At 39.5% G+C, this 27,776-nt stretch overlaps 1 protein-coding gene across 4 annotated transcripts in view; it reads right to left on the bottom strand.

The window, feature by feature from the left end:
* The window catches only part of YEATS4 (YEATS domain containing 4), a 155,715-nt gene that overhangs the window by 116,215 nt on the left and 11,724 nt on the right, over positions 1-27,776 (bottom strand). For 2 of the 4 annotated variants that reach the window (XR_003791181.1, XR_003791180.1), the window contains exons 7-8: positions 18,502-18,694; positions 15,475-15,608 (exon numbers count right to left, since the gene is read on the bottom strand). Coding sequence is in view for 2 of the 4 variants with exons in the window: in XM_029206057.1 (XP_029061890.1) it covers positions 18,525-18,694 (170 nt within the window). In the remaining 2 variants the exon portion in view is untranslated. Of the gene's footprint in view, positions 1-15,399; positions 15,609-18,041; positions 18,695-27,776 lie in introns of those variants that run through there. The other 2 variants (XM_029206057.1, XM_029206056.1) reach the window with 2 other exon arrangements.

The following is a 27,776-nucleotide window of genomic DNA, read 5'->3' as shown; positions in this document are numbered from 1 at the left end:
GGCAGGAGAACAGTTCATGAGCCAGGTTGAAGTATTTGTCCCTGTTTGCTCTTTGAAGCACAGCGTACAGGTGAGGGTTAGTGGTGGTGTCCGTAAGAGGGCATGGAGCTGGGTTCACTGTTCTTCCACTGAGGTGGGACTGAGGGCCTGGAAGGTGCCAGGCCTAGACGATCCAGCTGCCTTTGGCTTCTAGGGCTGGTGTAATGGCTCTGTTTTCAGAGAAGTGCTGACAGAACATGACAAATAGAAAACAGATGTGAACTGACCTTCCACAAAAAATGTATTTCAAGGTTTCTTAATCTTCATAGGAATCCTTCAGAGTGAGAGATGCCACCTTCGGACAGTGACCCACATGACATTTAAAGAAAGGCTGCAGTTCCTGCCTGGAGCCCCCAGCCAGTCACCCACCCTCTTCTCCTCCCACCCCTCCCTTTCTGCATTGACTTTCAGACATCTTTCCCCTCCCAGTCCGTTTCACATGTGGTCATGTCCCTACACACATGCTTTTCCCCCACCTGTCCCCCCTTCCCCCCGTCCCTTGGTTTTTATAGATGTACCACCTTTCACCAAGCATTCAGGCCACTTCACTCCCAATTTTGCTTTGAAACCGTCACTGTCACTGGGTCCATTACTAGCTCTAAATACTTTTGTGACACTAAATGTTGGCTTGGAACCACTGAGTACACTGGACTTTTGTCCACTTAATGACTTAAGTTAGAAATACTGGAATAGAAGGGTACAAAGGCCAACTGGGGAAACAAGTTCTCGTGTTCCTCTCTTACTGCCTTCAGGGCCCCTGGCTCTGAGGGCAAAGTACTGCTCCTTGTGCACGTGATACGGGCTTGAACCATGCATGATTCTAGGGGTTGTGAATTGCTCTGCTTATGCTCTTTGTGGACACCTGTCTGCATCCTGCAGGAATTTGGGTGGGATTTCCCAAAGTTTTGCCCTTCCAATAGCTACAGTACTTTGTCAAAGACTTTTTTCCTTGCCAAGTTGTTGATATCTCACAAAACAATTTATGGCAACATTGTCCCTGAGAAAGGAAGTCACGTAAATGCAAGGCAGTGCAAATTCATTCCCAATGCCACTGATGAGCAATCAACTACATCACCCTGGTTAATCCCAAGTCAGTTGGCTTCAAGGTCTGGTCACCTCTCAGTGGGCCAAGCTGGCTCTGACCCTGGAAGTCCAGGGGATACTCTGTTTAAGAAGTCAGTGCATTCTCCTACTTCTAGACATCATATGCCAAGAAATTCCCATCTTATTTTGAAGTAAACTAAATAGAAAGTTCTGGACAGAAGTGGATCGAGTTTGTGGATGTCAAATATTTGAATCTGGGCTTCCCTGGTGGCGCAGTGGTTGAGAATCCGCCTGCTGATGCAGGGGACACGGGTTCGTGCCCCGGTCCGGGAAGATCCCACATGCCGCGGAGCGGCTGGACCCGTGAGCGATGGCTGCTGAGCCTGCGCGTCCGGAGCCTGTGCTCCACGACGGGAGAGGCCACAACAGTGAGAGGCCCGCGTACCGCAAAAAAAAAAAAAAAAAATTTTAATCTTTTTTCTATTCCAGTATCACTTAAGACTAAAACATTTGTCCAATTTGTAGGATAATCAAAAATGCACTCTTTATCAGATATGCCATTGTTGTTTAGATTTTTTTTTTTTGACTTGTGAAGTGACTCCATTTGGGTGATAATCATGGAAAGGACTACATGCTCAGATGTGAACTGGATGGGGGATGAGCACTACAGTTTAAATGAGATAGCATATCAGGGATCACATCTGGATGCACTGTCATTTCTCTATGGATAAGGTATTAAAGAAACTGCACAGATAACTTGTTTACTAATGTGCAGGAATAGCTGGAAAAGAAGACTGATAGGAAAACTTGATCAACCTAACTTTACAATGCATCCCACCCTTAACAAACTGAATCAGCTTCAGTGTCATCTCCTCCGTCCCATGTCATCCTATTATAACCCTCATCACACCCGCCAACTCTAAGGAAGGCACTCTGCAGCCCAACCCCCTGCACCTGAATTCTGACTTTGCCTGATTGTGCAAGTTTGGGCTATTCACTAACCCTCTCGATGTTTGACTTTCCTCACCTTTAAATGGGGACTATAGTGGTACCTGAGCTCTCAAGATAGGTCCATATTAACTGAGAAGATACCTGTCAAGTGCTTCAAGCTGACCTGGCTTACAGCAAGCCCTCTGTCCATGTTAATCATTACCATTAGCTGTTTATAGTGATAGGGGAGGGAGTGTCACTAGGCTGGCCACCACAGCATCCTGGCACATAGCACAGTGCCTATGAATATTCACTGGGTAAAATGAATCTCCATTTGCACAAACATAGCTCATCCCCAGCTCCCAACCCCAACCATCATCATCTCTTGTCTGGATTCTGAAATAGGGTCCCAACCAACGTTCCTGCTTCTATCCTTCCTCCCCTCCAGTCCAGCCAGAGGGGTCTTTTCCAAACTTACGTCAGGTCATGTTGCTCGTCTGGTCCCCATCTCCCTTGGAATAACAACTAAAGTCCTTGCAAGGTACATGAAGACCCTACGTGGCTTGGCTTCCTATTATCCACCTAAGCTCATCTTCCACTCCTCTACCCTTGCCCACTCAGCTCCAGCCACACTGTCCTCTGTGATACTCCTCGAACACAGAAGGAATGCTTTTTCTTTAGGGAGTTTACTATAGCTGTTCCTTCTACCACTGTTTCCAGAGATAATTGCTACGTCTATCCCCTCCTTCATGTCTTGTTCTAAGGCCACCTTCTCAGTAAGGCCTACATAGATCACCTATTTAAAATTGTATCCTCATCACAAGAAAGAAAGAAGAAAGAAAAGAAAAGAAAAAGAAAAGAGAAGAAAAGAAAAGAAGAAAGAGAAGAGAAGAGAAAAGAAAGAAAAGCAGGGACTTCCCTGGTGGTCCAGTGGTAAAGAATCTGCCTTCCAATGCAGGGGATGCAGGTTCAATCCCTGGTCAGGGAACTAAGATCCCACACGCCCCTGGGCAACTAAGCCCTGGCGCCTCAATTAGAGAGTACGTGCTACAAACTACAGAGCCCACACACCACAACTAGAGAGAGAAAATCTGCACACCACAACTAGAGAGAAGCTCACGTGCTGCAACAAAATATCCCATATGCCACAACGAAGATCCCGCATACCACAACTAAGACCTGACACAGTCAAAAAAATAATAAATAAATAAATAAATAAAAAGGAAAGCAAAGGAAAGCATAGAGGGCAGGAAGAAACTTTTGGAGATGATAGATACATTTATGGTATTGAGATTGGTGATGGTTTCACTGATCTATACATATCTCCAAACTCATCGAGTTGTTTTTTTTTTTAATATTTATTTACTTATTTTATTTTTGGCTGCATCAGGTCTTAGTTGTGGCACACAGATCTTTGTTGTGGTGCTTGGGTTTCTCTCTAGCTGTGGTGTGTGGGCTCCAGAGCATGTGGGCTCTGTAGTTGTGCCCCACATGCTCAGTAGCTGCATCACGCAGGCTTAGTTGCTTCGTGGCACGTGGGATCTTAGTTCCCAACCAGGGATCCAACCCCAGTCCCCTGCATTGGAAGGGGGATTCTTAACCACCGGACCACCAGGGAAGTCCCTCATCAAGCTTTATATTTAAATATGTACAGCTTTTTGTATGTCAATTATACCTCAATAGTTTTTTTTTCAAAAGCAAAAAAATAAAATTGCAACCTCATCTATGGTCACCCCCAGCAATCCTAACCCCCTTACCTTGCTCTGATTTTCTTTAACTTAACACCTTCTGACTTGAAGCTTTAGTTAACTTATTTATTATTATTATGTTTACTGTTTATTTTCTGACTTTCTCTTTTAGAATGCTAACGCCACAAGCACAGGGACCTTTGTTTATTCACTGATATATTCCCAAGTGCTTAGAACAGTACCATGTGGCACATACAATTAATAAGTATTCTTGAATAAATGGTTCCATATGCATGCATATGTACAGCTATGCATAGTTTTAGTTTGCAGTTACTACGGGATGGTAAAGTTAACAGGAAACCAAGTCTTCCAGGTGAGAAAAGCAAAGACCTCTTCACTTGCAGTTTTGACATAATGCCCTAGCTAGATTTCATCTAAGTGGATCTTTTCAACAGAAGGGGCGTGATACAAAGCCCCATCTTTGTGCAGCCTCAACATTGTCTTTGGCAGTTTGGATGCTCTGCCGCCTAGGCGTGGCCCCGCACACGTGGGCCTGATAGAATGTCCCAATTAGTTATCAGATGTGCCTGAGAGGCTCTGGGGACGAGCTTGTCAGTTCAGGTCTCACCAAAGAAAAAATAGTTTCTCACTAGCAGTTCGACTGAAATCCTCCTTGGACTGTCTCAATCCTTCTGCAGCTCAAAAAAGCACTCTCCCTCATAGTCTCTTTTGTCAAACTTTTCCCCTATTGATTGCTAAAAACAAACTTATAATTTCTTAATTTATGACTACAGTGCTAATTTTGACTGAATATTTCAGCCCTATTCCAACTATTCTGTGGTACATATAATAATTTTTGTCTTACTTATATTGGAAATAAACTATATCAGGAATATGTTACTGTATAACATATGTTATATGTTATGTTATATTCAGTATATTCAGTATGTCATGAATGTCAGTATCTCAGTATGTCATGAATATATTGTATTCAGTATGTCATATTCAGTTTACAGGACAGATCTGGGTTCAATATACGAAGATTTAATAAACAGATTATCAAGATATAGAATGGGCTGACTCAATATAAAAAATTTCCTAATCATTGGAGATTATTTATATGAAATGTCCAGAAAGGCAAATCTATAGAGACAGAGAGGAAACTAGCAGATGCCTGGGGCCAAAGGTAGGAATGGGGAGTGACTGAAAGTGGGGACAATGTTTCTTTAAGGAGTGATGAAAATAATATTATATCGTACTACTCTGTTAATTTACTAAAAATCAATGAATTATACACTAAAATGGGTGAATTTTATGGCATGTGTCTTAGTTTGCTAGGACAAAATACCACAGACTTGGGTGGCTTAAACAATAGACATTTATTTTCTGACAATTCTGGAAGCTGAAGTCTGAGATCAAGGTGTCAGCAGAATGGATTCCTTGTGAGGGCTATAAGGGAAGGAGCTGTTCCAGGCCTCTCTGCTTGACTTGCAGATGGCCATCTTCTCCCTTTATCTTTACGTCATCTTTTTTTTTCCTTTTTTAAAAAAAGTAATTATTATTTTTGGCTGCGTTGGGTCTTTGTTGCCACACGTGGGCTCTCTCTAGTGCAGTGAGCGGGGGCTACTCTCTGTTGCAGTGCGTGGGCTTCTCATTGCTGTGGCTTCTCTTGCTGCAGAGCACGGGCTCTTGGCACGCGGGCTCAGTAGTTGTGGCTCACCGGCTTAGTTGCTCCGTGGCATGTGGGATCTTCCTGGACCAGGGCTTGAACCCATGTCCCCTGTGTTGGCAGGCAGATTCTTAACCACTGCACCACCAGGGAAGTCTCTTTACATCATCTTGCCTCTGTACATCTGTAGCCAAATGTCCCCTTGTTATAAGGACACCAGTCATATTGGTTAGGGTCTATGGTAATGACCTCATTTTAATCTAATTACATCTTTAAAGGCCTTATCTGTGGGGCTTCCCTGGTGGCACAGTGGTTGAGAGTCCGCCTGCCGATGCAGGGGACACGGGTTCGTGCCCCGGTCTGGGAAGATCCAACATGCCGCGGAGTGGCTGGGCCCGCGAGCCATGGCCGCTGAGCCTGTGTGTCCGGAGCCTGTGCTCTGCAACGGGAGAGGCCACAGCAGTGAGAGGCCCGCGTACCGCAAAAATAAACAAACAAACAAACAAAGACCTTATCTGTGGATACAGTTCCATTCTGAGGTACTGGGGGTTAGGACTTTAACCTATGAATTTGAGGGGTGAAGTGGGGGACACAATTCAGCCCATAACAATATGTAAATTATACTTCAATAAAGCTGTTTTTAAAATATCGTATCAATTGAGCACTTATTAGGTTCTAGGTACTATGCTAAGTACTTTATATATATCATCTCATTTGATCTTCTCAATAACACTATGAGGTAAGTATAATTATGCCCACTTTAAACATGAGTAAAGTAAGACACAGAGAAGTAAATAATTTGCCTGTGATCACAAAACCAGTAAGCAATGGAGCCACGATTCAAAGATTCAAACCTCGTAGTCCGACTTCAGAGCCAGCGCTTTTAATCCTTATGGTAACACCCAAATGTGCTGGGCAGTCAGGCCCTTTAAATCATTCCCCTGAAATCGGTTTTATAATTTCAGTTATGCAAGAGAATACTGAGGCTCAGAGAAATTAAGCACCTGTCCCAGTTCACACAGTCCATATTGGGCTTTCTCCAAAACCCAAGACATTTCTAAATATTATGGTATTTCTAATTATGTGTAACTGTGGCTCTCATCATTTGGGATGGGAGAGCTCTAGGGCAAGAAAAAGCTTCTTAGCACACAATAGATGCTCAATAAATAGTTGTGGAATGAATGAGAATATATTGAAAGGGGCTGGTCTGTGGTTTTAACGTCAGTGATGGACAAAGAAATATGCTATGCTGGAGACCTGAGCTGCCTCCAGCCTGAAATTCTGGAGATGACTTGGGCTGCAAGTCGATTGTCTTGCATGTGAAATTCTTGATACAAACTCCAGAAGTCACCTCTCAGCTGAATTCCTTTGTATGGGGAAATGGGCACCCTCATAGTCTGCTGGTGCAAGTGCAAACTGGGGAGAAGTTTTCTTGAGCAATCTGGCAACATGTATCAAAAGCCTTAAACGCACACACACACACGCACATGCACACACACCCACGCCCCCTTATGTCCTGATAATTCCTCATCTAAGAATATACAACTGTTAAGAAAAAAACTGGAAACAATCTAATCTAAGTATCCAATAGTAAAAGAATATGGTACAGTCATAGAATGGAATAATGTGCAGTCCTTACTTACAGTGTTGCTTTTTATTATTGTTCTAGATAAAGTTCATGCTATATAATATTAAGTGAAAAAAGAAATAAATAAGACAAGTTGCATGGCAGTTCACAAAAAAAGAAACTCAAATGGCCAATAAGTATATGAAAAGATATTCATTCTCACTCAGAATTGAAAGAAATGTAATTCAAAACAATGAAATATTTTTCACCTAAGACTGATGAAGAGTTGGCCAGAGAGTAGGGAAACACTCTAATGCACAGTTGTAGAAAGTATAAATTGGTACAAACTTTTGGGAGAAATTTGGCACTATCACTAAAATTTAAAAATACATATACCCAGGGTATTCCCTGGGGGTCCAGTGGTTAGGATTCCGCACTTCCACTGCAGGGGGCATGGGTTCGATCCCTGGTTGGGGAACTTAGATCCCCCATGCTGCGTGGTGTGGCCAAAAAATAAATTGCTTTAAAGTGATTAAAAAAAAAATACATACACCCTTTTTGGACCTAGCAATATCACTTCTAGCAATTTTACTTTGTCCTATAGAAATACATATATATGCAAAGATGTTCATTACAGCACTAACTGTAGCAGCAAAAAACTTGGAAACAAGTTAAATGTTCATCAATAGCCAAATGATTAAATATATGGTGGAACATTCAAAAAAGTGAAACATAGGCAGCTCTCAAAGTAAATGATGTAGATCTCTATGTGCTTATTTACAAAGACATTTACATTAGTTAAGGTCCAGCCAGGAGCACAAAAGTCATGTCAGACAATGCAACAGAGGGAATTTAACATAGGAATTAATTGCAAAAGTTTAGAGGCTAATTATTTTATATCTAGAAGGTGGTGATCCAGAGACACAGGCAGCCCTGCAGGCAAGGCACAGGCAGGTGGAGAGTTGAGAGGGCAGAATCAAGATTACTCTATCTCAGGCCATTTCTTCTACTCTTTCTGCTTTTCCTTGTGTATCAACTTCAATTTCTCTCTGTACACAACTTTCAAATTCCTCTCCATGCACATAGCTGCACCAGTTCTAGTTCAAGCATCAGTGATGGTGGAAGATAATCCCAGGAGATAATCTGATTCAGACTGGGCTAAGCATCCACACACATCCAATCCTCTCTAGCCAGGGGGAAGGGCCACAGGACTCACCTCTGTGAGTAGCGACTGCAGTTCTCACCAGAGGAGCCTAGGTTGGGAAAAGACTGTCTACCCTTGACAACATGGAAAACTGGATTGGTTCTGATGCTATCAAAGGAGGGAATTCATGATGGGGAGAGGATAGGGATGGAAGATGATAACTTAAGTTTTGGACATGTTCAACTGAGATGCCCACAGAACATCCAAATATATTGTTTAGGAAGTAAATGAATGTAAAGTCTGGAGTTCAGCATGGGAATTTGGACTAGAAATCCAGGCTTCAGACAGTCAGCATAAAAACTGTATTTGAAGCCATGGGTACATGAGAAAAAAATTGCTGGTTCAAGATACAATTCTAGAGACTAAAAAATATAGAATAAACAGAGGAAACACTAAAAGAGACTAAGGAAAATTGACCAAAGGACTGTTATACAAGAAAAGAAACAACACAGAAGAAATAACATGGAAAGAGGAAAGAGAGAAGTTTCAAGGAAAAGAAAGTGGTGACTTCTACTAAATAAGATAAGCCCTGAAAACCGCCCAGTTGGATATGGCCCCAAGGTCTCTGATGAGGGGCATCAAAGTGAAGGAAAACACAAAACTGCAATGAGTTTAGGAGGTTAGGAAGTGAATTCCTCATGATTTAATGCTTTTGTAGTCACCCACGAGACAGCAAGGTGACAAGCCTTGGTGAAATTAAATGGAAGGAATAAGTCCGTGTGCTTTTGCTTCACAGTTCTTCAGCAAATCTGCTTTGTATAGAGTAACTTAGACTAACCTAGTCAACTGGGGACATTACAGGCCATGGGGACATTTAAGGCCCAATCTCAGGTTTTTACTCTGAATTTGCAGAAAAAATCCTAGAGCTCCCTCTTGGGGTTGGCAACTCTTGTATATTCCTAATCTTAGAAATACTAAAAGGATCAGCAAACTGTGGCCCTGGGGCTGCATCTGGCCCTCTGCCTGTTTTTGTATGGCCTGTGAACTAAGGATGTTTTTCATCATTTTTCAATGATGAAAAACAATGAAGGAACATTCAAATTTCAGTGTCATTAAAGACATTTTCATTAGAAGACAGTGCTCATTTGTTTCAGTATGGCTACTTTCATGCTACAATAGCAGAGCTGAGTAGCAGTGACAGAGGATGTATAGCCTGCAAAGCCTAAAATATTTACCATCTAGTCCTTTTCTGAAAACATTTGTGGACCCCTACTCTAGAAGAGTGGAGAGGGTGGTCCTGGGACTTTAGGTTGCCTTTTAGAGATATAAAAATAGCTTAGATCTGGTCATGAAACCTCAGTAAAAAACAAACTATAAATCTGTCTAATCTCTGAAAATCTTAAGTATAGGAACAACCCCAGCATAATTAGACCCACATAAATGCCTCCATTTTAGGCCAAATCCAAGCGTTTCCACCTGACTTATTTGTGCTTCTTTGTGATATCTGGAGACAGAGCTGGGCAAGACTCTGTGCCTAGCACTGGGACAGGCTAGAGTAGATGAAGGGAAAGCCAAGATCTGCAACTAGACTTGTGCCTTGGTGTGGAATAGATCCCGGTGCAGGTGCTGGAAGTGGCAGAGAACAATAAAATGACAGTGACCATTTACTGAGCACTTCCTGTATGGTAGGCATGCCAAGTGCTTTACATTCTATTATCAAGACAAACAAAACTAACTCCCTGCTCTTTACCAAGAGTGAAAAGTCTGAAGGCTGGTAATACAAGTATAGGGTTAACATCAGTTTCCATATATTTATATATATATGTATAGTTTCCAAGCGGGAACCAGGAGTTCATCAATTCCAGTTTACCCTTTGAGGTATGTGAACTACAACACAAAAGAGAAGGAAGCAAGATGCCATGGTACTTCAGAGGAAGATGAACTTACTTGGGAGTGGGAAAGGGAAATTTAAGCCTGGAAGAAAGGAAATATTTTAACAAAGGAAGATGGAGGGTGTGAAACAGGAGAGTGCAGGGTACATTTAAGGAACAGCATGGAGATTCTACTCGTTGAAAAGGAGGGTGTGTATAGACTAATTTTTTAACTTACAGATTTATTTTCACTTTGTCATAAAGGTCCTTCCAACCATGCCCATCACAGGTTGGGGCAGGGGCGGTCTTCTTAGGTTCAACTACACATTGACTCACAACTCGAGTGTAGACCACACTTGGATACTCCAAAGGGTACAGAGCAGGAACCACAGATGTCTGCCAGGGTGTGGGCGAGCACCCCCAGGATTCCTGGCGGTAGACCCCTGAGCAGTGCAGCTTAGACTCAGGGAAGCAAGGCAACCATCCTGCAAGCATGGAAGCTGCCTTGGTTTACAGGCATCACTCCCTACAGGAGCTGATATCTCTTGTAACAACTTCATAGGCATAGCTTCCAGGTTTCTAATTACTAGAGTCACAGCATTCAGGGAAATCCAAAGACAGGACTTCCTGCTAGGGATTGAGAAGTTCTCTCACTCCAGATGTATTTTACCAAACAGGGGTCATTTATCCTATGTGCAGTGTTGCCTAGCAGCATGGTTGACACATTATCCTTATCAAGTTGCCTGAGAAACAGAACTAGAAAGTTAACCAAGGGTCTAATTGTCAAGCAGGAACAGGAAAGGTTTTGTTAACCTTTTACCCATCTTCCCCAACGCCCAATCCAATTTCAGTGCTTTCCTCAAAAGTAACTCCTGTTAATAGCCTTTCTAAAAATTTACATAAAATTGTGTATGTATCTGTAGGCATTTAGTTTACATCCAAGTTTTCACTATCAAAAACAATGAGTATCCTTATGTACACATGAGAGTATTTCCTAGCAGTAAAATTATTTGATTAAATGATAAATGTAAAATTCTTATAAATTGCTGTTAATCTTACTGCACACCAGCAATGTATGAGTACCAATTCCCCTTCACTCTCTGTGACACTGTGTATTAGAAATCTTTAAATTTTGTCATTATAATGAATGAGAAATGGTCTTGTATTAATTTGCATTTCTCTGAATACTGCTGACTTCACACATCTTTTCAAATGTTTGGCCACCATTTGATTTTTCCTTTTCTGAATTACTTGATCATATTTTTTGCCCATTTTTCTATTGCGTTGATTTAACCTTTTTTATTGATTTGTGGGTAATACATATATTATTATATAACTTATATACTACTTACATATTTCATATTATATAGTATATATAATAGTATACATATTACTGCATATATATACAATACTCCATCTATATTACTACATATTTTCTATATATTACTATAGCATATATATTGAAGTAGTGTTTATATATACACACATAAATATTTTATTTGAGTATTAACAGATATGTAATGGGAACTATTAACAATTTTTGATCGGGGAAGCTTGGTGCTGGGAGTGATTAAATGTTGGGGCTTTGGAGTTAGACCTGAGTCTCAGCTCAAGTGCTTCCTTGTATATGTGACTATGGGCAAAGCATTTAATCTCCTTGAACCTAGGTTTTCTTATTTGTTAAGTAGGGATAATAACAAGCATTCACTGGGTTACCTTTAGCTAAGTGTGGGGCCATTAAGTCTTCAGTAAATGGTAACACTTAGCATTATTATTTTTTAAATTGAGATATAATTCACATACCATAAGGCGTACAAGTTTTAGTATATTCACAAGGTTGTGCAACAATCACCACTATCTAACGCCAGAACACTTTCATCACCCCCCAGAAGAAATCGTTTCCTAATCACTCCCCACCTCCCATACCCCCATCCCTGGTAACCCCTAATCACTTTCTACCTCTGTGGATTTGCCTATTACGGACACTTCACATAAGTGGACAATACAATATGTGGCTTTTGTACCTGGCATCTTCCATCTAGCATAATGTTTACAAGATTCACCCATATTGTAGAAGATTTCTGCATTTCATTCATTTTTATTCTGAATAATAACCCATTGTATTGATATACCACATTTGATTTATCCATTCATCCGCTGATGAACATTTGTGTTGTTTCCACTCTTGGTTATTATGAATCATGCTGCTATAAATATTCAGGTTCAAGTTTTTGTGTGGACCTTTGTTTACAATTCTCTTAGGTATCTAGCTAGGAGTAGAACTGCTAGGTCATATAGTAACTCTATGTTTAACTTTTCTGGAACTCCCAAATGTTTTCTTTAGCAGCTGTACCATTTTACATTCTCACCAGCAACATATGAGAGTTTCAATTTCCTCACATCCTCACAAACACTTGTTATTGTCTGAGTCTTTTATTACCGTGATCCTAGTGGGTTCTGATTTCCGTAGTGACAAATGATTTTGAGCACCTTTTCACGTGCTTATTGGCCATTTATATTTCTTCTTTGGAGAAATGTCTATTCAAATATTTTGCCCAATTTTTAATTGGTTGCTTTTTTAAGATATATAGTTTGCAAGTATTTTTTCCCATTCTGTGGGTTGTCTTTTTACTATCTTGATAGTGTCCTTTGAAATATAAAAGTTTTTAATGATACAGTCCAATTTATCTATATTTTTCTTTAGTTACTTGAGCTTTAGGTGTCATATTCCTAAGTATTTTATCCTTTTTGATGCTATTATAAATGGAATTGTCTTCTTAATTTTACTTCCAGTTCATTGCTAGTATATAGAAATATAGGGCTTCCCTGGTGGTGCAGTGATTAAGAATCCACCTGCCAATGCAGGGGACACAGGTTGGAGCCCTGGTCCAGGAAGATCTCACATGCCACAGAGCAACTAAGCCCATGCACCACAACTACTGAGCCTGCGTTCTACAGCCCACGAGCCACAACTACTGAGCCCGCGTGCTGAAACTACTAAATCCTGTGTGCCTTGAGCTTGTGCTCCGCAACGAGAAGCCACCACAATGAGAAGCCCGTGCACTGCGACAAAGCGTAGCCCTTGCTCGCTGCAACTAGAGAAAGCCCGCGCACAGCAACAAAGACCCAACACAGCCAAAAATAAATAAATTAACAAAAAAAAAAAAAAGAAAGAAATATAACTGATTTTTTGGGGGGAAAGCAGGGGTGTGCTGGGATGAACTGGGAGACTGGGTTTGACATATATACACTAATATGTATAAAATAGATAACTAATAAGAACCTGCTGTATAAAATAAAATTCAAAAAAAAGAAATATAACTGATTTTTGTATATTGATCTTGTATCCTGCAACCTTGCTAAACCCATTTATTAGCTCTAATAGTTTGTGTGTGTGTGTGTGTGTGTGTGTGTGTGTGTGTGTGTGTATTTCTTAGGATTTTCTAGGTACAAGATCATGTCAACTGCAAATAGAGGTACTTTTACCTCTTCCTTTCTGATCTGGATGCTTTTTCTTCTTCTTGCCTAATTGCCTTGGCTAGAATCCCTAGTAACTCAACGAACAGATGTGGTGAAAGCAAACATCCTTGTTTTGTTTCTGATCTTAGGGGGAAACCATCCAGTCTTTCACAATCATGTATGATGTTAACTGTGGGTTTTTCATAAATGCCCTTTATCAGGTTGAGGAAGTTTCCTTATATCCCCAGTTTGTTGAAAGTTTTTATCCTAAGAAGGTATTATATTCTGTCAAATGCTTTTTCTGCATCTATTGAGATGATCACATGTGGCTTTTGTCTTTTATTCTATTAATATGGTATACGTATTAGTCTGCTAGGGCTACCGTAACAAAGTACCATGGACTGGGTGGCTTAAACAACAGAAATTTTTCTCATAATTCTGGAGGCTAGAAGTCTGAGATCAAGGTGTTGGCAGGATTAGTTTCTTCTGAGGCCTCTCTCTTTGGTTTGCAGATGGCCATCTTCTCCCTGTGTCTTCACATGGTCTTCCTAATCTCTTTTATAAGAACCCAGTCATATTGGATTAGGACCCATCCTAATGACCTCATTTTAATTTAATTACCCCCTTCAAAAGCCTTATCTCCAAATACAGTCACATTCTGAAGTATTGGGGGTTAGTTAGGACTTCAACATATGAACTTTGAGTGAACACCATTCAGCCCATAACTGTATTACACAGATTTTTATATGTTGAGCTTACCTTGTATTTATGGAATAAATCCCACTTGGTGATGAGATGACTTAATCCTTTCTATATGTGGCTGGATTCAGTTTGTTAGTATTTTGTTGAGGATTTTTATGACCAGCTACTAGCATTATTATCTTCTTTATTCCCACCATTCAAAGTGTTTTTACATGTACTATTTCACTTACCTTAAACAGAATTGCATGAGGTGGGTAGTATACTCATATTCACTGAAGCAAACTGAGGCTCAGGAAAGTAATGTGATTTTACCCTAATTATAAATTTGCAGTAATACATCATATAAATTGAAACCAAAACCACAGATGAGAAGAACATTAGGGAGATGAAAGAAAGCAGGATTTGGTGAGAACAAAGAGAAACTTTGTACAGCTAGAAGTTTACAGGGTCAATTTGAATGGCATCTGTGATTTCAATGACATGAGAACTGAGGTCATCTGCTGATGTGCATAATAAGAGTAAATAGACTTGTGGTTTCAATTCATGCATGTAATGAAACCAAGTAGGGGTGACAATTCTCATTAATTTTGAGATCATGATTTGACCAGATAAACTGGAAGGAGAATAAACCAAAATTTTGATGATAGAGAGTTGACTGTATCAATAACAGCACACTGCAATTTACAGATTCCTTTTTCCTTGGAAAGCTTTTCCAAGTAACCTGCCAGTTCACACACTCTTCTCTAAGCCTTGGTGGAGCCGTACAATGATATACCATGACTGCTCAGTCAGAGAAAGCTGAGTTCAAATTCTACCTCTGGCCCCAAAGGACTGTGTGACTTTGCAAGTCATTTAATATCTGCAAGACTTTACTCCCTCATCAAATGAGGGAATTGAATTAGATATTCTCTAAGCTGCCTTTCAGTTTCACGACTCTATTAATTTAGTGAATAAGGGGAGTGGTGATTCAGTGGACTGGGAATTTTCAAACAGCATTGATGAGGAATTCACTGAGGGTAGATAAGGAATTACTGAAGAGCAATGAAGCCTGGTAGTGGACAGAGAGCAGGTAAGCTAGGGTGGGTAGCCAGTGAAAGTGAGAAAGTAAGCAGATTGGGGTGGCGGCGGCTACCCAGAGTTGGGGATGTCATGGGGCATATTACACAGGCTACTGCAATCTAGTTGGTTAATTAATTACACATTGTTTTAATTAAAAATAACTAAAAGTAATTAAAAATCCAGATCAGAGAGTCCAGACTGGGACAGAAGTCAGATAAACCCCACACCTTTCACCACCTATTTTTACATCACGATTATGATCCCAGTTCACTGGATGATGCATTGAAGAGCAAGGATCTTACCCATAACTCCCTCCAATAAAATTCCAGAAGAAGTCCTGGCCCATCAGCTTCTCACGTCATTCACAGGTCACATTTCATTTCTCTGAACTGTCACATGACACTTCATATTGATCTGGTTCGTCGGAGGCAATGTTCTGATAATCAAAAGACATCAGTTTTTCCTTTTAAGTTTTAAACTATTTTAAAATTCTCTTTAATGCAAATGAAATGCACTATTACTGTAAAAAATTCTAACATTCACACACATTATGTAGATACTGACAGTCCCTATAATTCCTTTTCCTATTGTTAAGATGGGTGAAAATTCCTCCAAGTCATGCTTTCTCTCTATACACTAATGTAATATTATTTACAAAAAACGGAATCATGAACACTATTTTGCAAAGTGCCTTCTTCTTGCTCACCAACCAGTATAATCCAGGTATTTTTTCATGTCAGAGCATACAGATGTGCTTTATCCACTTTGACAACTACAGAGGAGTCCATCATGTCACTATATCATAGCATAATTTATGCAGCTCCTATTGATGGGCATTTACCTTGTTTCCAATTTTTTGATATGTAAACAATAGTGCAGTGAATATCCTTGTATATATCTTGCATATTTGGGTTTTTTTAAATAAATTTATTTATTTATGGCTGCATTGGGTCTTAGTTGCTGTATGCAGGCTTTCTCTAGCTGCAGCGAGCAGGGGCTACTCTTCGTTGCGGTGCACGGGCTTCTCATTGCGGTGGCTTCTCTTGTTGTGGAGCATGGGCTCTAGGTGCGCGGGCTTCAGTAGTTGTGGCACGTGGGCTCAGCAGTTGTGGCTCGTGGACTCTGGAGCGCAGGCTCAGTAGTTGTGGCACACAGGCTTAGTTGCTCCGCAGCATGTAGGATCTTCCTGGACCAGGGCTCGAACCCGTGTCTCCTGCATTGCCAGGCGGATTCTTAACCACTGTACCGCCAGGGAAGTCCCCGCGTTTCTACCTTTCTTGAAATAATAGAGCATAATATGCTGAAAATGTTGCTTTTTTTTTCTTCCATCTTCAACATTAAAATGGCTACACAAAACTTCACCAATTTTGATGTCTTTTAAATGCATGCTGATATGACAGCTGTCACATACAATCTAACAAAATTGTTTCAAATGAAGTTAAAGACAAGTAAGTGCTACTAGAGCCATCTTATGGAAAAAACCAAATTAACCTTTTGGCGAACCCAATAGAATGGGACTTCTCCCCATTCTTTTTTGATTTATCCCCAAGCCCTACCCTATACTGTGGGCACTGGGGTAAAAGGTAGGGGAGAGCTGAATGATGCCTAGCACAATTAGAAGTGCCATCTCCAACCCCCCAGAGAACCCCTGGCAGAAATCTCAGACCACAGCTTTGTCCAACCTCCATAATGCTTATAAATGTCACAACCTAGAAAATAAAGCAACAAAGTAAAAATTAACCAATCTACCAGGGCAGATAGATTAAAAGTATCTTAAAGTACTAGAGTGGCTAGTTATCACTCTGTAGAAGGTATAGAATCTGCATTAGGCGTATGTGTGGTTTCCATTTTTAGGAGCCTTGTAACATGTTAATATTACATGTTTTCCAAAATACTTTCCTACATATTGTTGCTCCTAGGTTGCCAAGATGGGTCAGCCAACATGGCCTTAAAAATTAAGTACCACTAATGTTCAAATTAGATGAGTCAAAAATAGAGGACTCACCATGTGGATCTGAACAGGACAGCCTGAGGATAAGGTAGAGAAATTAGGGGTAGTATGTAAAATTGATGCACAGCTGCATCCTATATGCCAGCAGTCCCCAACATTTTTGGCACCAGGGACCGGTTTCACGGAAGACAGTTTTTCCACGGACTGGGGATGGGGTGGGGATGGTTTTGGGATGATTCAAGTGCATTACATTTATTGTGCACTTTATTTCTATTATTACTACATTGTAACATATAATGAAATAATTATACAACTCACCATTATGCAGAATCAGTGGGAGCCCTGAGCTTGTTTTCCTGCAACTAGATGGTCCCATCTGGGGGTGATGGGGCTGCCTCAGCTCCACTTCAGATCATCAGGCATTAGATTCTCATAAGGAGCACACAACCTAGATCCCTCGTGTGCCCAGTTCACAGTAGGGTCCCCACTCCTATGAGAATCTAATGCCACCTCTGATCTACAGGAGGTGGAGCTCAGGTGGTAATGTGAGTGATGGGGAGCGGCTGTAAATACAGATGAAGCTTTGCTCACTCACCAGCCTGCCACTCACTTCCTGCTGTGTGGCCCTGTTCTTAATAGCCACAAACCAATACCGGTCTGTGGCCCCGGTTGGGGTCCCCTACTGTATGTCTTTGGAACATGCATGAAGGACTGAATATTGTTCTATGTAAAACTAATGACACTGTGGGAGTTAGGCAGAACAATACTTAAGATATGATCTTGGCTGTCAGAGAGCTTCTGTATGCTACAGTGACTGCAAATAAGAGATACATGGTCACAATACTATGGAGATACATTAACTGTAACGAGAGAGTTTGAATTGCTTCAAGGTGAAGAAATACATCAAGAGGCAGAAACAGCAACTGTAAACTGCATTTATTGAGTGCTTATTGGGCACTGGGTACATCAGATACAAAAGAGTTGGGATGGGCGCAGGTAAGAACTTAAGAAATTAAATACACACATTAATTTTACCACGAATTCTAACTACTAGGGAAGTACAAAATTCGTACAAGTTATACTTTATAATGAAATTTTGATGTCTGTCAAAAGGATAAGCTATACATACAATGCAATAAAAATGTTTTAAAATTGTGCTTAGTATCACAGAACTACCCCGAAATGGGTTGATAAAATGCCTATACAGCATTATACACATATATTTTATATTAAAGATTGCTTGTAAAGTACAAATACTTTGACCCCATTGCTGAGAAATCTATGGCTGACAACTATATGTGCAGTTCCTCTAAGAAACATTGCAGCATTTGTAGTACATCTCTCCTTTAAACTCCACCTTATTTTTAGTTTCACTTACTATCGAGTTCTCTTCAGAACTGTTTATATTTCTTTTGTCTGATCATCTTCTTCGAGTTTCCTGATTTCATTTTTTAAACAATTTATAGTTTCACGACTTGCTTTTAATCTCTCTTTAAGCTCTGCAATTTCAAAGCTTGTTTTTTTTTTTGCAGCTTCTAATTTTTCTCTGGTTTTCACTTCAAGTTCTGCAACTAAAGAAAACATACACTTTTACTGATTTATTTCATTTTTCTCACATGTACAAGATATTTCATAGAGCAATAAATGTGGCATTTCCTTAGGCCAATATTTTCATGATGAAATGCGGACAACTTAAGATATGTAACTTTAGACACAGGGGGGTGGGTAAGAAAGTCTGAACTCTCCAGAGAGGATCTAATATGTTTTCTACCACTAAGAATGAAATTCTGACCACTAATTTTTTTATTTAAAAAATTTTTTTTTGACCACTAATATTTTAATTCACAGTTAACATTTTAAGACATAATGTCTTAAATTATATCTAATTTTCTAATTTGATTTGGAAATGAGGGAGTATACAGTCCAAGAGACATCCAGCTAATAAGAGTTCACTAAAAACAGTACCCTTAAATTTTTGTACAGGTAAAACTTACATAATCACACTGGTAAAACAAACCTCTATCTTTTTTCAAAAAGATATCAATAAGTGTCTAGGTTTGAATTCCAGCTCTATCATTTACTAGATGTGCCACTCTGAATAAGCTATTTATTATCTCTATGCTCTATTCCTCATTGCTAAAATGAAGATTATAATAGCAAACACCTCATAATATTATTTGTTTAAAAGATTTAAAAAGAATACTGTCTGGCACATAAAAAGCCATATTAACTACTATTATTACTGAATATTTAAAACATTCTAGCTGGCTACATAACAAATTACAAAAGAAAAGTATCATTACTGCAAAATAGATTATATCGATTTAACTATTCCACTTGGATAGTGTAGCATCAAGTTTTACAGAGAAAAATGACTACTATCATCCAACATTTCCACCTTGTGGACATTTCAGGTAATTGCTGCTGACGAATGTTGAGGCACAGTTGTTTGTTAACGTAAAAGGATCACTAATTGGAAGCAGTGTGGTTTGGTGAAGAAAAAAAACCAAAACCATTGAAATCAGAAAGACTTGAGTTCAAATACACCCTTGGCCCCTTAATAGCTGAATGCTGATATCTCTAAGTCTCCCTTCATCTCGTCTTTCTACATGATACAGTTAAAACTTCGTATTTCTCGGAGGATTTATGAGGATTAAGTAATATACCTAAAGCATCTAGCGCATTAAAAACACACAATGTGGGACTTCCCTGGTGGCGCAGTGGTTAAGAATCCACCTGCCAAGGCAGGGAACATGGGTTTGAGCCCTGGTCCAGGAAGATCCCACATGCTGCGGAGCAACTAAGCCCGTGCGCCACAACTACTGAAGCCCGCGCACCTAGAGCCCATGCTGCGCAACAAGAGAAGCCACCGCAATGAGAAGCCCGAGCACCGCAACGAAGAGTAGCCCCCGCTCGCCTCAATTAGAGAAAGCCCGCGCCCTAGCAACAAAGACTCAGTGCAGCCAAAGATAAATAAAATAAATAAATTTATAAAAAAACAAAAACAAAACACGCAATGCGTCCTTATTTTCCTCACTGCTGGTGCTTTCTTTTTGTGATATATTTTGTAACACAGGTAAACTTTTATATTGCCAAAACCATCCATATTTTTCATTGCTTTTATTTTTTAAATTATTTTTGAAGACAGATAGTACATACACATGATACAAAATTAAAAGGCTGAAAAGTGTAGACAATGGAAAAAATGTCTTTTTATATGTGTATGATTGATTTACTTTGCTGTACACCTGAAACTAACACAACATTGTAAGTCAACTATACTCCAATAAAAACAAAAACAAAAAAAGCCTCCTTTTACCCCTGCCCCCCACCAACCAGCACTCTTCCCAGAGATAATCAGTTAGGTTTCCTTGGTATCTTTCCAGAAATAATTGGTTCAGAGACGAGCATACACCTAAGTGTGATTTCTCCTCACCCCCAACACAAGTGGTGTCACACTATCCACACTGCTCAGCACCCTGCTCTTTCACTTAACATTACTACATCTGAAAGCTCATTCCATATCACAGGGCTGTCTCATTCTTTCAAAGGCTGCAGAGGACCTCACTGAACGGACATACATAATTCATTCATCTGTCCCCTCTGATGTACATTTGGAGTATTTCCAGTTTTCTCTATTACAAACAATGCTATAACGTGTATGCTGCGCATAATCATTCCAGTATACTTGTGGAATAAATTCCAGTAAACAGTAATTGAAGGACATTTGATCTTGTAAATCTGGAAGAATGACAAGTGACTCTTAGAAGTCCTCTTAATTTATAATCTCACTAGCATTGTATGTCTATTTCCCTACTGCATCAACTTTTTGGTCTTAGTTACTCTGAAAGATTAAAAATGGTATTTCAGAATAGTTTTACTTTACATTTCTATTACTTCTGAGGCAGACAATCTTTTAATATGTTTAGGGGACATTCCTCGCTTTCTTTTTATGGATTGTCTGCTTTTCCTTTGCTCATTTTTCTTTTAGGTTATCGGCTCTCCCCACCACCCTTTTAAAAAATTGAGGTATAATTGACATATACTAGTTTCAGGTGTACAACATAATGATTCAATACTTGTATATATTGCAAAATGATCATCACAGTAAGTCTGAAGTTAACATCTGTCACCACATATAGTTACAGATATTTTTCTTGTGATGACAAATTTTAAGATCTACTCTCTTAGTAACTTTCAAATATGCAATACAGTATTATTAACTACAGTCACCATGCTATAAATTACATCCCCAGGACTTACTTTATAAGTAGAAGTTTGTACCTTTTTGCCCACCCCTCACCTCCCACCTCGGGCAACCACCAATCTATTCTCTGTATGTGAGCTTTTTTTTTTTTTTTTAAGATTCTACATGTAAGTGAGACCATACTGTATTCGTATTTCTCTGATTTATTTCACTTAGCATAATGCCCTCAAGGTCCATCCATGTTCTCACAAACAGCAAGATTTCTTCTTTTTTTTTTTTGCGGTACGCGGGCCTCTCACTGTCGTGGCCTCTCCCGTTGCGGAGCACAGGCTCCGGATGCACAGGCTCAGCGGCCATGGCTCATGGGCCCAGCCGCTCCACGGCATGTGGGATCTTCCCGGACCGGGGCACGAACCCGCGTGCCCTGCATTGGCAGGCGGACTCTCAACCACTGTGCCACGAGGGAAGCCCAAGATTTCTTCTTTTTTATGGCTAAGTAATATTCCATTGTGTATATATGCATGTATGTGTGTGTATATATATATATATATATATATATATATACACACACATATATATAAAACACCTCTTCTTTATCCAGGCACCTGTTGATGGACACTTATGTTGTTTACCTGTCTTGGCTATTGTAAATAATGGTGTAATGAACATGGAGTTGCATATATCTTTTCAAGTTAGTGTTTTTGTCTTGTTCAGATACGTATACAGAAGTGGAATTGCTGGATCATATTGTAGCTCTACTTTTATTTTTCTGAGGACCCTACATACTGTTTTCCATAGTGGCTGCACCAATCAACATTGCACAAGGGCTTCCTTTTCTCCACATCCTTGCCAACAGTTGTTATTTCTTGTCTTTTTGATAGTAGCCATTCTAACAGACATGAAGTGATGTATCTCACTGTGGTTTTGATTTGCATTTCCCTGATGATTAGTGATGTTGAACATCTTTTCGTATACCTGTTGGCCATCTGCATGTCTTCTTTGGAAAAATATCTACTCAGTTCTTCTGCCCAATTTTAATTAAATTGTATGCGTTTTTTGGCCATTGAGTTGTATGAGTTCTTTATATATTTTGGATATTAACCCCTTATCAGATATATGATTTGCAAATATTTTCTCCCATTCAGTAGGTTGCCTTTTCATTTTGTTGATGGTTTCCTTTGCTCTGCGGAAGCTGTTTAGTTACTGGTTATCAGCCTTTTTAAATGATGTGCAGGAGCTCTTTATACATTAAAGAAACTAGTCATTTGTGATTTGAGTACAATATTTTTTAATGGCTTGTCGTCTTTAGACTTTGTTGACAATGCTTTTTTACTATGCAGAAATTTTTATCCCCTTGCTCTCCCCCTCTCTCCATATCAATTATAAAACATATATGGAGTGAAAGGCACATTGTGAGATGGTGGGATACAGAAGTAGGAGATAGACAAGAAAGAAAAATGCATTACAGATCATCATGAGATGATCATAGGGTGCTATGACATACCAAGGGGAAAGGGTGTGTGTGTATATCAAAGAAGGCTTCTTGGCAGTAGTAAAATCTGAATTGAGTTTTAAAGAATGAGAAAGGAATTAGGTAGATGAAGTGGACATAGTGGGCCTTGGAAAGAGAACAGAAAGATTTGGGAAACAACAAGGAGTCCTATATGACTGTAACAGGTAGTTTTAAATCTAGTCAGGAAGACCTGATTTAACTCATTTGTCAGAGGACAGCATGTACTGTAGATACAGATTTTTGTGGTCTGATTTAGTCACTATACTTTATTTATGACAAATCATGAGACTGCAAAGGGTACCATATATTGAAAGAACTGGGTTGATTACCAATGAGATGATAGGGGAAAACATTTAAAAACTTCTTTTAGCCTGTTCTGGTTTTCTGCTTCCAATATATGAAATGCTTATACATACATTTAAGATATATATATATGTATGTGTGTGTGTCTGTGAGTGTATATAGATAGATAGATAGATAGATAGATACAGATATAGATAAAATTTCTGTTTTAAATTTCCAAATAAAGCCTCAATTTAGAGTAAGTCAATCCAAAGAAGAGTTAATATTTTTGCAAAGCCAATGTAACTTGCTGGTTAGAAAAATAGACTGTAAGGCTTTTTTTTTTTTTTTAAATATTTATTTATTTATTTATTTGGTTGCGCTGGGTCTTAGTTGTGGCAGGCTGGCTCCTCTGCTGTGGCATGCGAACTCTTAGTTGAGACATGCATGTGGGATCTAGTTCCCTGACCAGGGATCGAACCTGGGCCCCCTGCATTGGGAGTGCAGAGTCCTAACCACTGTACCACCAAGAAAGTCCCTGTAAGGCTTTTTTACAAAGAGATAGAACAGTTTATCGGTTAAGAGCACACACTCCGTCTCGGTTTAAATCCTGCTTTGCTGAGTAATTTGGGGCAAGATATCAAATCTCTCTATGCTCTAGGGTCTTACCTAGAAAATGGGGCTAACGGTAGTACCTTCCTCCTAGGATTGTTAAGGGTATTCAATAAATTAAGAAATGCAAAGCACTTATCTAGTACATGTAAACTCTCTTCAAGCATTCACTATCATTTTTAAACATTTTTTTTTTTTGCAGTACGGGGGCCTCTCACTGTTGTGGCCTCTACCGTTGCGGAGCACAGGCTCTGGACATGCAGGCTCAGCAGCCATGGCTCACGGGCCCAGCCACTCCACGGCATGTGGGATATTCCCAGACCGTGGCACGAACCCGTGTCCCCTGCATCGGCAGGCGGACTCTCAACCACTGCGCCATCAGGGAAGCCCATTCACTATCATTTTAATTATTCCATGTAGAAGCAATTTCTATTAAAAGCTAGATCATTAGTACTTAAGTAAATTTCCATGGGTTTACCAGTATAAACATCTTTATAAACTTTTAATGTGTTTTAAATTTTATAATGAGCAACCTCTATCCTGGCTATTACTCTATCTAAAAATATTACTATGTTTTTAGAGCCTAAGTTCTGAGGACTGCTTAGGATAAAGTCCTGGCTCTACCACCAACTCATGTTAACTTGGGCAAGTTTCTTACTCTCCCCGTGCCTCAGTTTCCTTTTCTAAATGGATTACCTAATAAAGTTATTGTAGATGTAAATGAGTTTATACATGTACAGATTTACAAGAGTACAAACAGTAAGCACTCAATAAAGCTAACTGATATTACCAAATATTGAGTATAAAATGCTCTCAAACTGGTAAAAGTATACCTACCTTTTTAAGACCTTTGATTAATATTCCCAAGTTGCTTTCCTAAAAGGCCTACTCACACAAACAATTCATAGAACACAGGGTTCACCACATCCTTAATAGGTACAACTATTAAAAATTCCTTTTGCTTATTTGATACAAATATAACCACCCATTATTATTTGGTTTGCATTTTAAAAATTACTAGCAGGGTCAAATATTTTCCCTTTTTATTTACTAGTCATCTCCTCTTTCATCTGTCCATGTCTTTTGTCCATTTGTCAACTGAAGTTTAAAATTTTATTCTATTTTATTTATTTTAGGGTTTTAAAGATATTAATCCTTTGTCATATTTTCTACAAATTTATCTTTCTTTTTTGCCCTTTTGAAATGAATAAGTTAAATATTTTTTTGCAGAATCAAGTTTGCCTTTCTTTCAATGTGATTTCTTCTAACACCTCAAATTTAGAAAGTCTTCACTAGCCAGGACAGTCATTTCTCTAATTTTTTAAACAGCTTAACTGACTTTAAAAAAACAGTTAACTGGGCTTCTCTGGTGGCGCAGTGGTTGAGACTCTGCCTGCCGATGCAGGGGATACGGGTTCGAGCCCTGGTCTGCGAAGATCCCACATGCCGCGGAGCAACTAGGCCCAGGAGCCACAGCTACTAAGCCTGCGCGTCTGGAGCCTGTGCTCGGCAACAAGAGAGGCCCACGCACCACGATGAAGAGTGGCCCCCGCTCGCTGCAACTAGAGAAAGCCCTCGCACAGAAATGAAGACCCAACACAGCAAAAATAAATAAATTAATTAAAAAAACAAACAAACCAGTTAACTATCATTAATTAAACTGGAATTTGTTTTGATAAGTGCTATAAAGCAATGATCTAAATTAAATTTTCTTCTCAAAAGTTATCAATTGTGTCAATACCATTTACAGAATTATCTTTTTCTTCCTTATGGATTTGACACTGTTGAGAAAATAACCTGAAGATAATATAAAACATGCAATTTACTGATAAAAACTTCCGAAGGTTATAAATCTCCACACATAAACTTTAACACGTCAAAAATTAATTTGTAGAAAAGTCTTTTTATGAAACACATTTGTCTCTACTATTATACATATATGAATTAATGATATTATTTTTGTTGAAAACACAGAAATGTGGGTACTTGAATTTAAAAAGAGAAGTTTCCTCTATGAATTGGGCACATTTCATAGTATGAGAGAAAGGAGATCTATAATGGAGAGAATATGACCAGTAACAAATTAAAATAGCATGTGGCTAGTGTTTTTTACCTTTTCAAAGTGATCATATATGTATCTGTTTTATGTTCATAACAAAGTAGCCCAAGTATTTTTTCAGATGTAGAAAGTGAAACATAGAATTTTTTAATGAGTGTGATTTTCAATTTTAAATGACTACCAAGTAGCAATTATAATCAGTATTCAGATCTTTTAACTCTTGGTCAGGGTTTCATGAAAATACAAACAAAACACTACTATAACCAACAATGGTTAAACAGCAACCTCTTTCTCTCCTGCTTTCTCATCCCTCACCCCCCTTCTTTTATTGGATCGCTTCTTCCAGCCTATAACGATACTGGTCTGTTTCCCCTGAAAACTCTGCTCTCTTGACCCCAAATCCTGCTCTGCTACTGCTTCAAGGGCTACTTTCCCTTTATAGTCAAGCTCCAAGACAAAGTTGTCCACAGCACCTGTCTCCAATTTCTCATCTCACTCACTCTCTCTTTTTTTGGCAGCACTGCACGGCTTGCAGGATCTTAGTTCCCTGACCAGGGATTTGAACCCAGACCACGGCAGTCATCTCATTCTCTCTTGATCCACTTCAACTGATCTTCTGTCCTTACTATTCTCCTTCAACTGCTCCTGTTAAGGTCACCAAGGACCTCCACCTTGCTATAGCCTATTTCTTGGCTCTGATCTTACTTGACCTATCAGAGGTACTGAACACAGCTAATGACTATTTCCTGATACACTTTCTTCACCTGGCTCTAGGATATTATGTGCACCTAGTTTTTCTCCCTCCACACTCACTGTTCTTTCCTAATTCCTTTGCTGGTCATCTCCTTAATCTCTAAATGTTGGAGTGCCCAGGGCTCAACCTTTGAACCTCTTTTCTATCTTCACTTACTCTTGTGATGAAAGCATTTGGCCTCACAATTTATAAATCCATGTGTATATTAACTTCCACATTTATATCTTCAGCCTAGACCTCTCCTTGAATACCAGACTTTGAGCACAATTCCCTTCTCAACATCTCCACTTAGATGTCTTACAGGCATCCCACAGCCATCATGTCCAAAACTGTACTCCTAATCTTTCCCCTCAAAGCTGCCCCTCCCAGACTTCCCATCTCTATGAAAAGTAACAACAATTTTTGTTTGTTTCCTCTGGCCCCAAACCTTAACAGTCATTCTTTGTTCATCTCCTTCTTTCATATATTATTATCAAACCATCAGCAAATCCTACTGTACCTATCTTCAAACTAGAACCTGACCCCTTCTCACCACCTCCATTGCTATCACTCTGGTACTACCCACAATTCTATATCTGGATTACTGGAATAGCCTCCTAACTATTCTGCTTCTACCCTTTCTGCTTTACAGTCTACTCTCAACACAGCAACCAGGGTGATTGATCTTTTTAAAATATTAGTCTTATACTGTCACTCTTCTGCTCAAAACCCACAAAAGACTTCCCATCTCCTTCAGTTTAATAACTTAAACTCCCTATATGAGCTGGTCCCATAATAACTTCTTTGGCCTCATGTCCCACTCCTTGTCCCCTTGTTCACTCTACTCCAGGCACACTGGCCTTCTTGCTGTTCCTCGGATATGCCAGGCATGCTCTTACCTCAGGGTTCCTGCCCTTGCTGCCACTCTACACGTAACATTCGTCTCTCATGTAGCTGCATGGCTCATCTCCCCACTCCTTTTGGTATTTGCTCCAACGCCACCATTTCAGGAAGCATTCTCTGACCTGATATTTAAAACTCTTAACCATCTCCTCCCACCAAAAGCGCTCCCACCCCTGCTTTAATTTTCTTCAGGCCATCCAATCACTACTTCACACTCCATTGTTCTGTTTATTTAATATTTGTCTTCTTTCCACTAGTATGTAAGCTCCATGAGGGCAGGGCTTTTGTCTGCTCTATCCTCTGAACAATGCCTGGCATCTTACTGTTGCTCAATATATACTGTA

Source organism: Monodon monoceros, unplaced genomic scaffold (assembly GCF_005190385.1).
Source record: "Monodon monoceros isolate NGI ecotype Baffin Bay Population unplaced genomic scaffold, NGI_Narwhal_1 Super_Scaffold_6, whole genome shotgun sequence".
NCBI classification, from domain to species: domain Eukaryota; kingdom Metazoa; phylum Chordata; class Mammalia; order Artiodactyla; family Monodontidae; genus Monodon; species Monodon monoceros.
The sequence above is the reverse complement of the archived record's forward strand: the minus strand, read 5'-3'. Positions and strand labels throughout refer to the sequence as shown.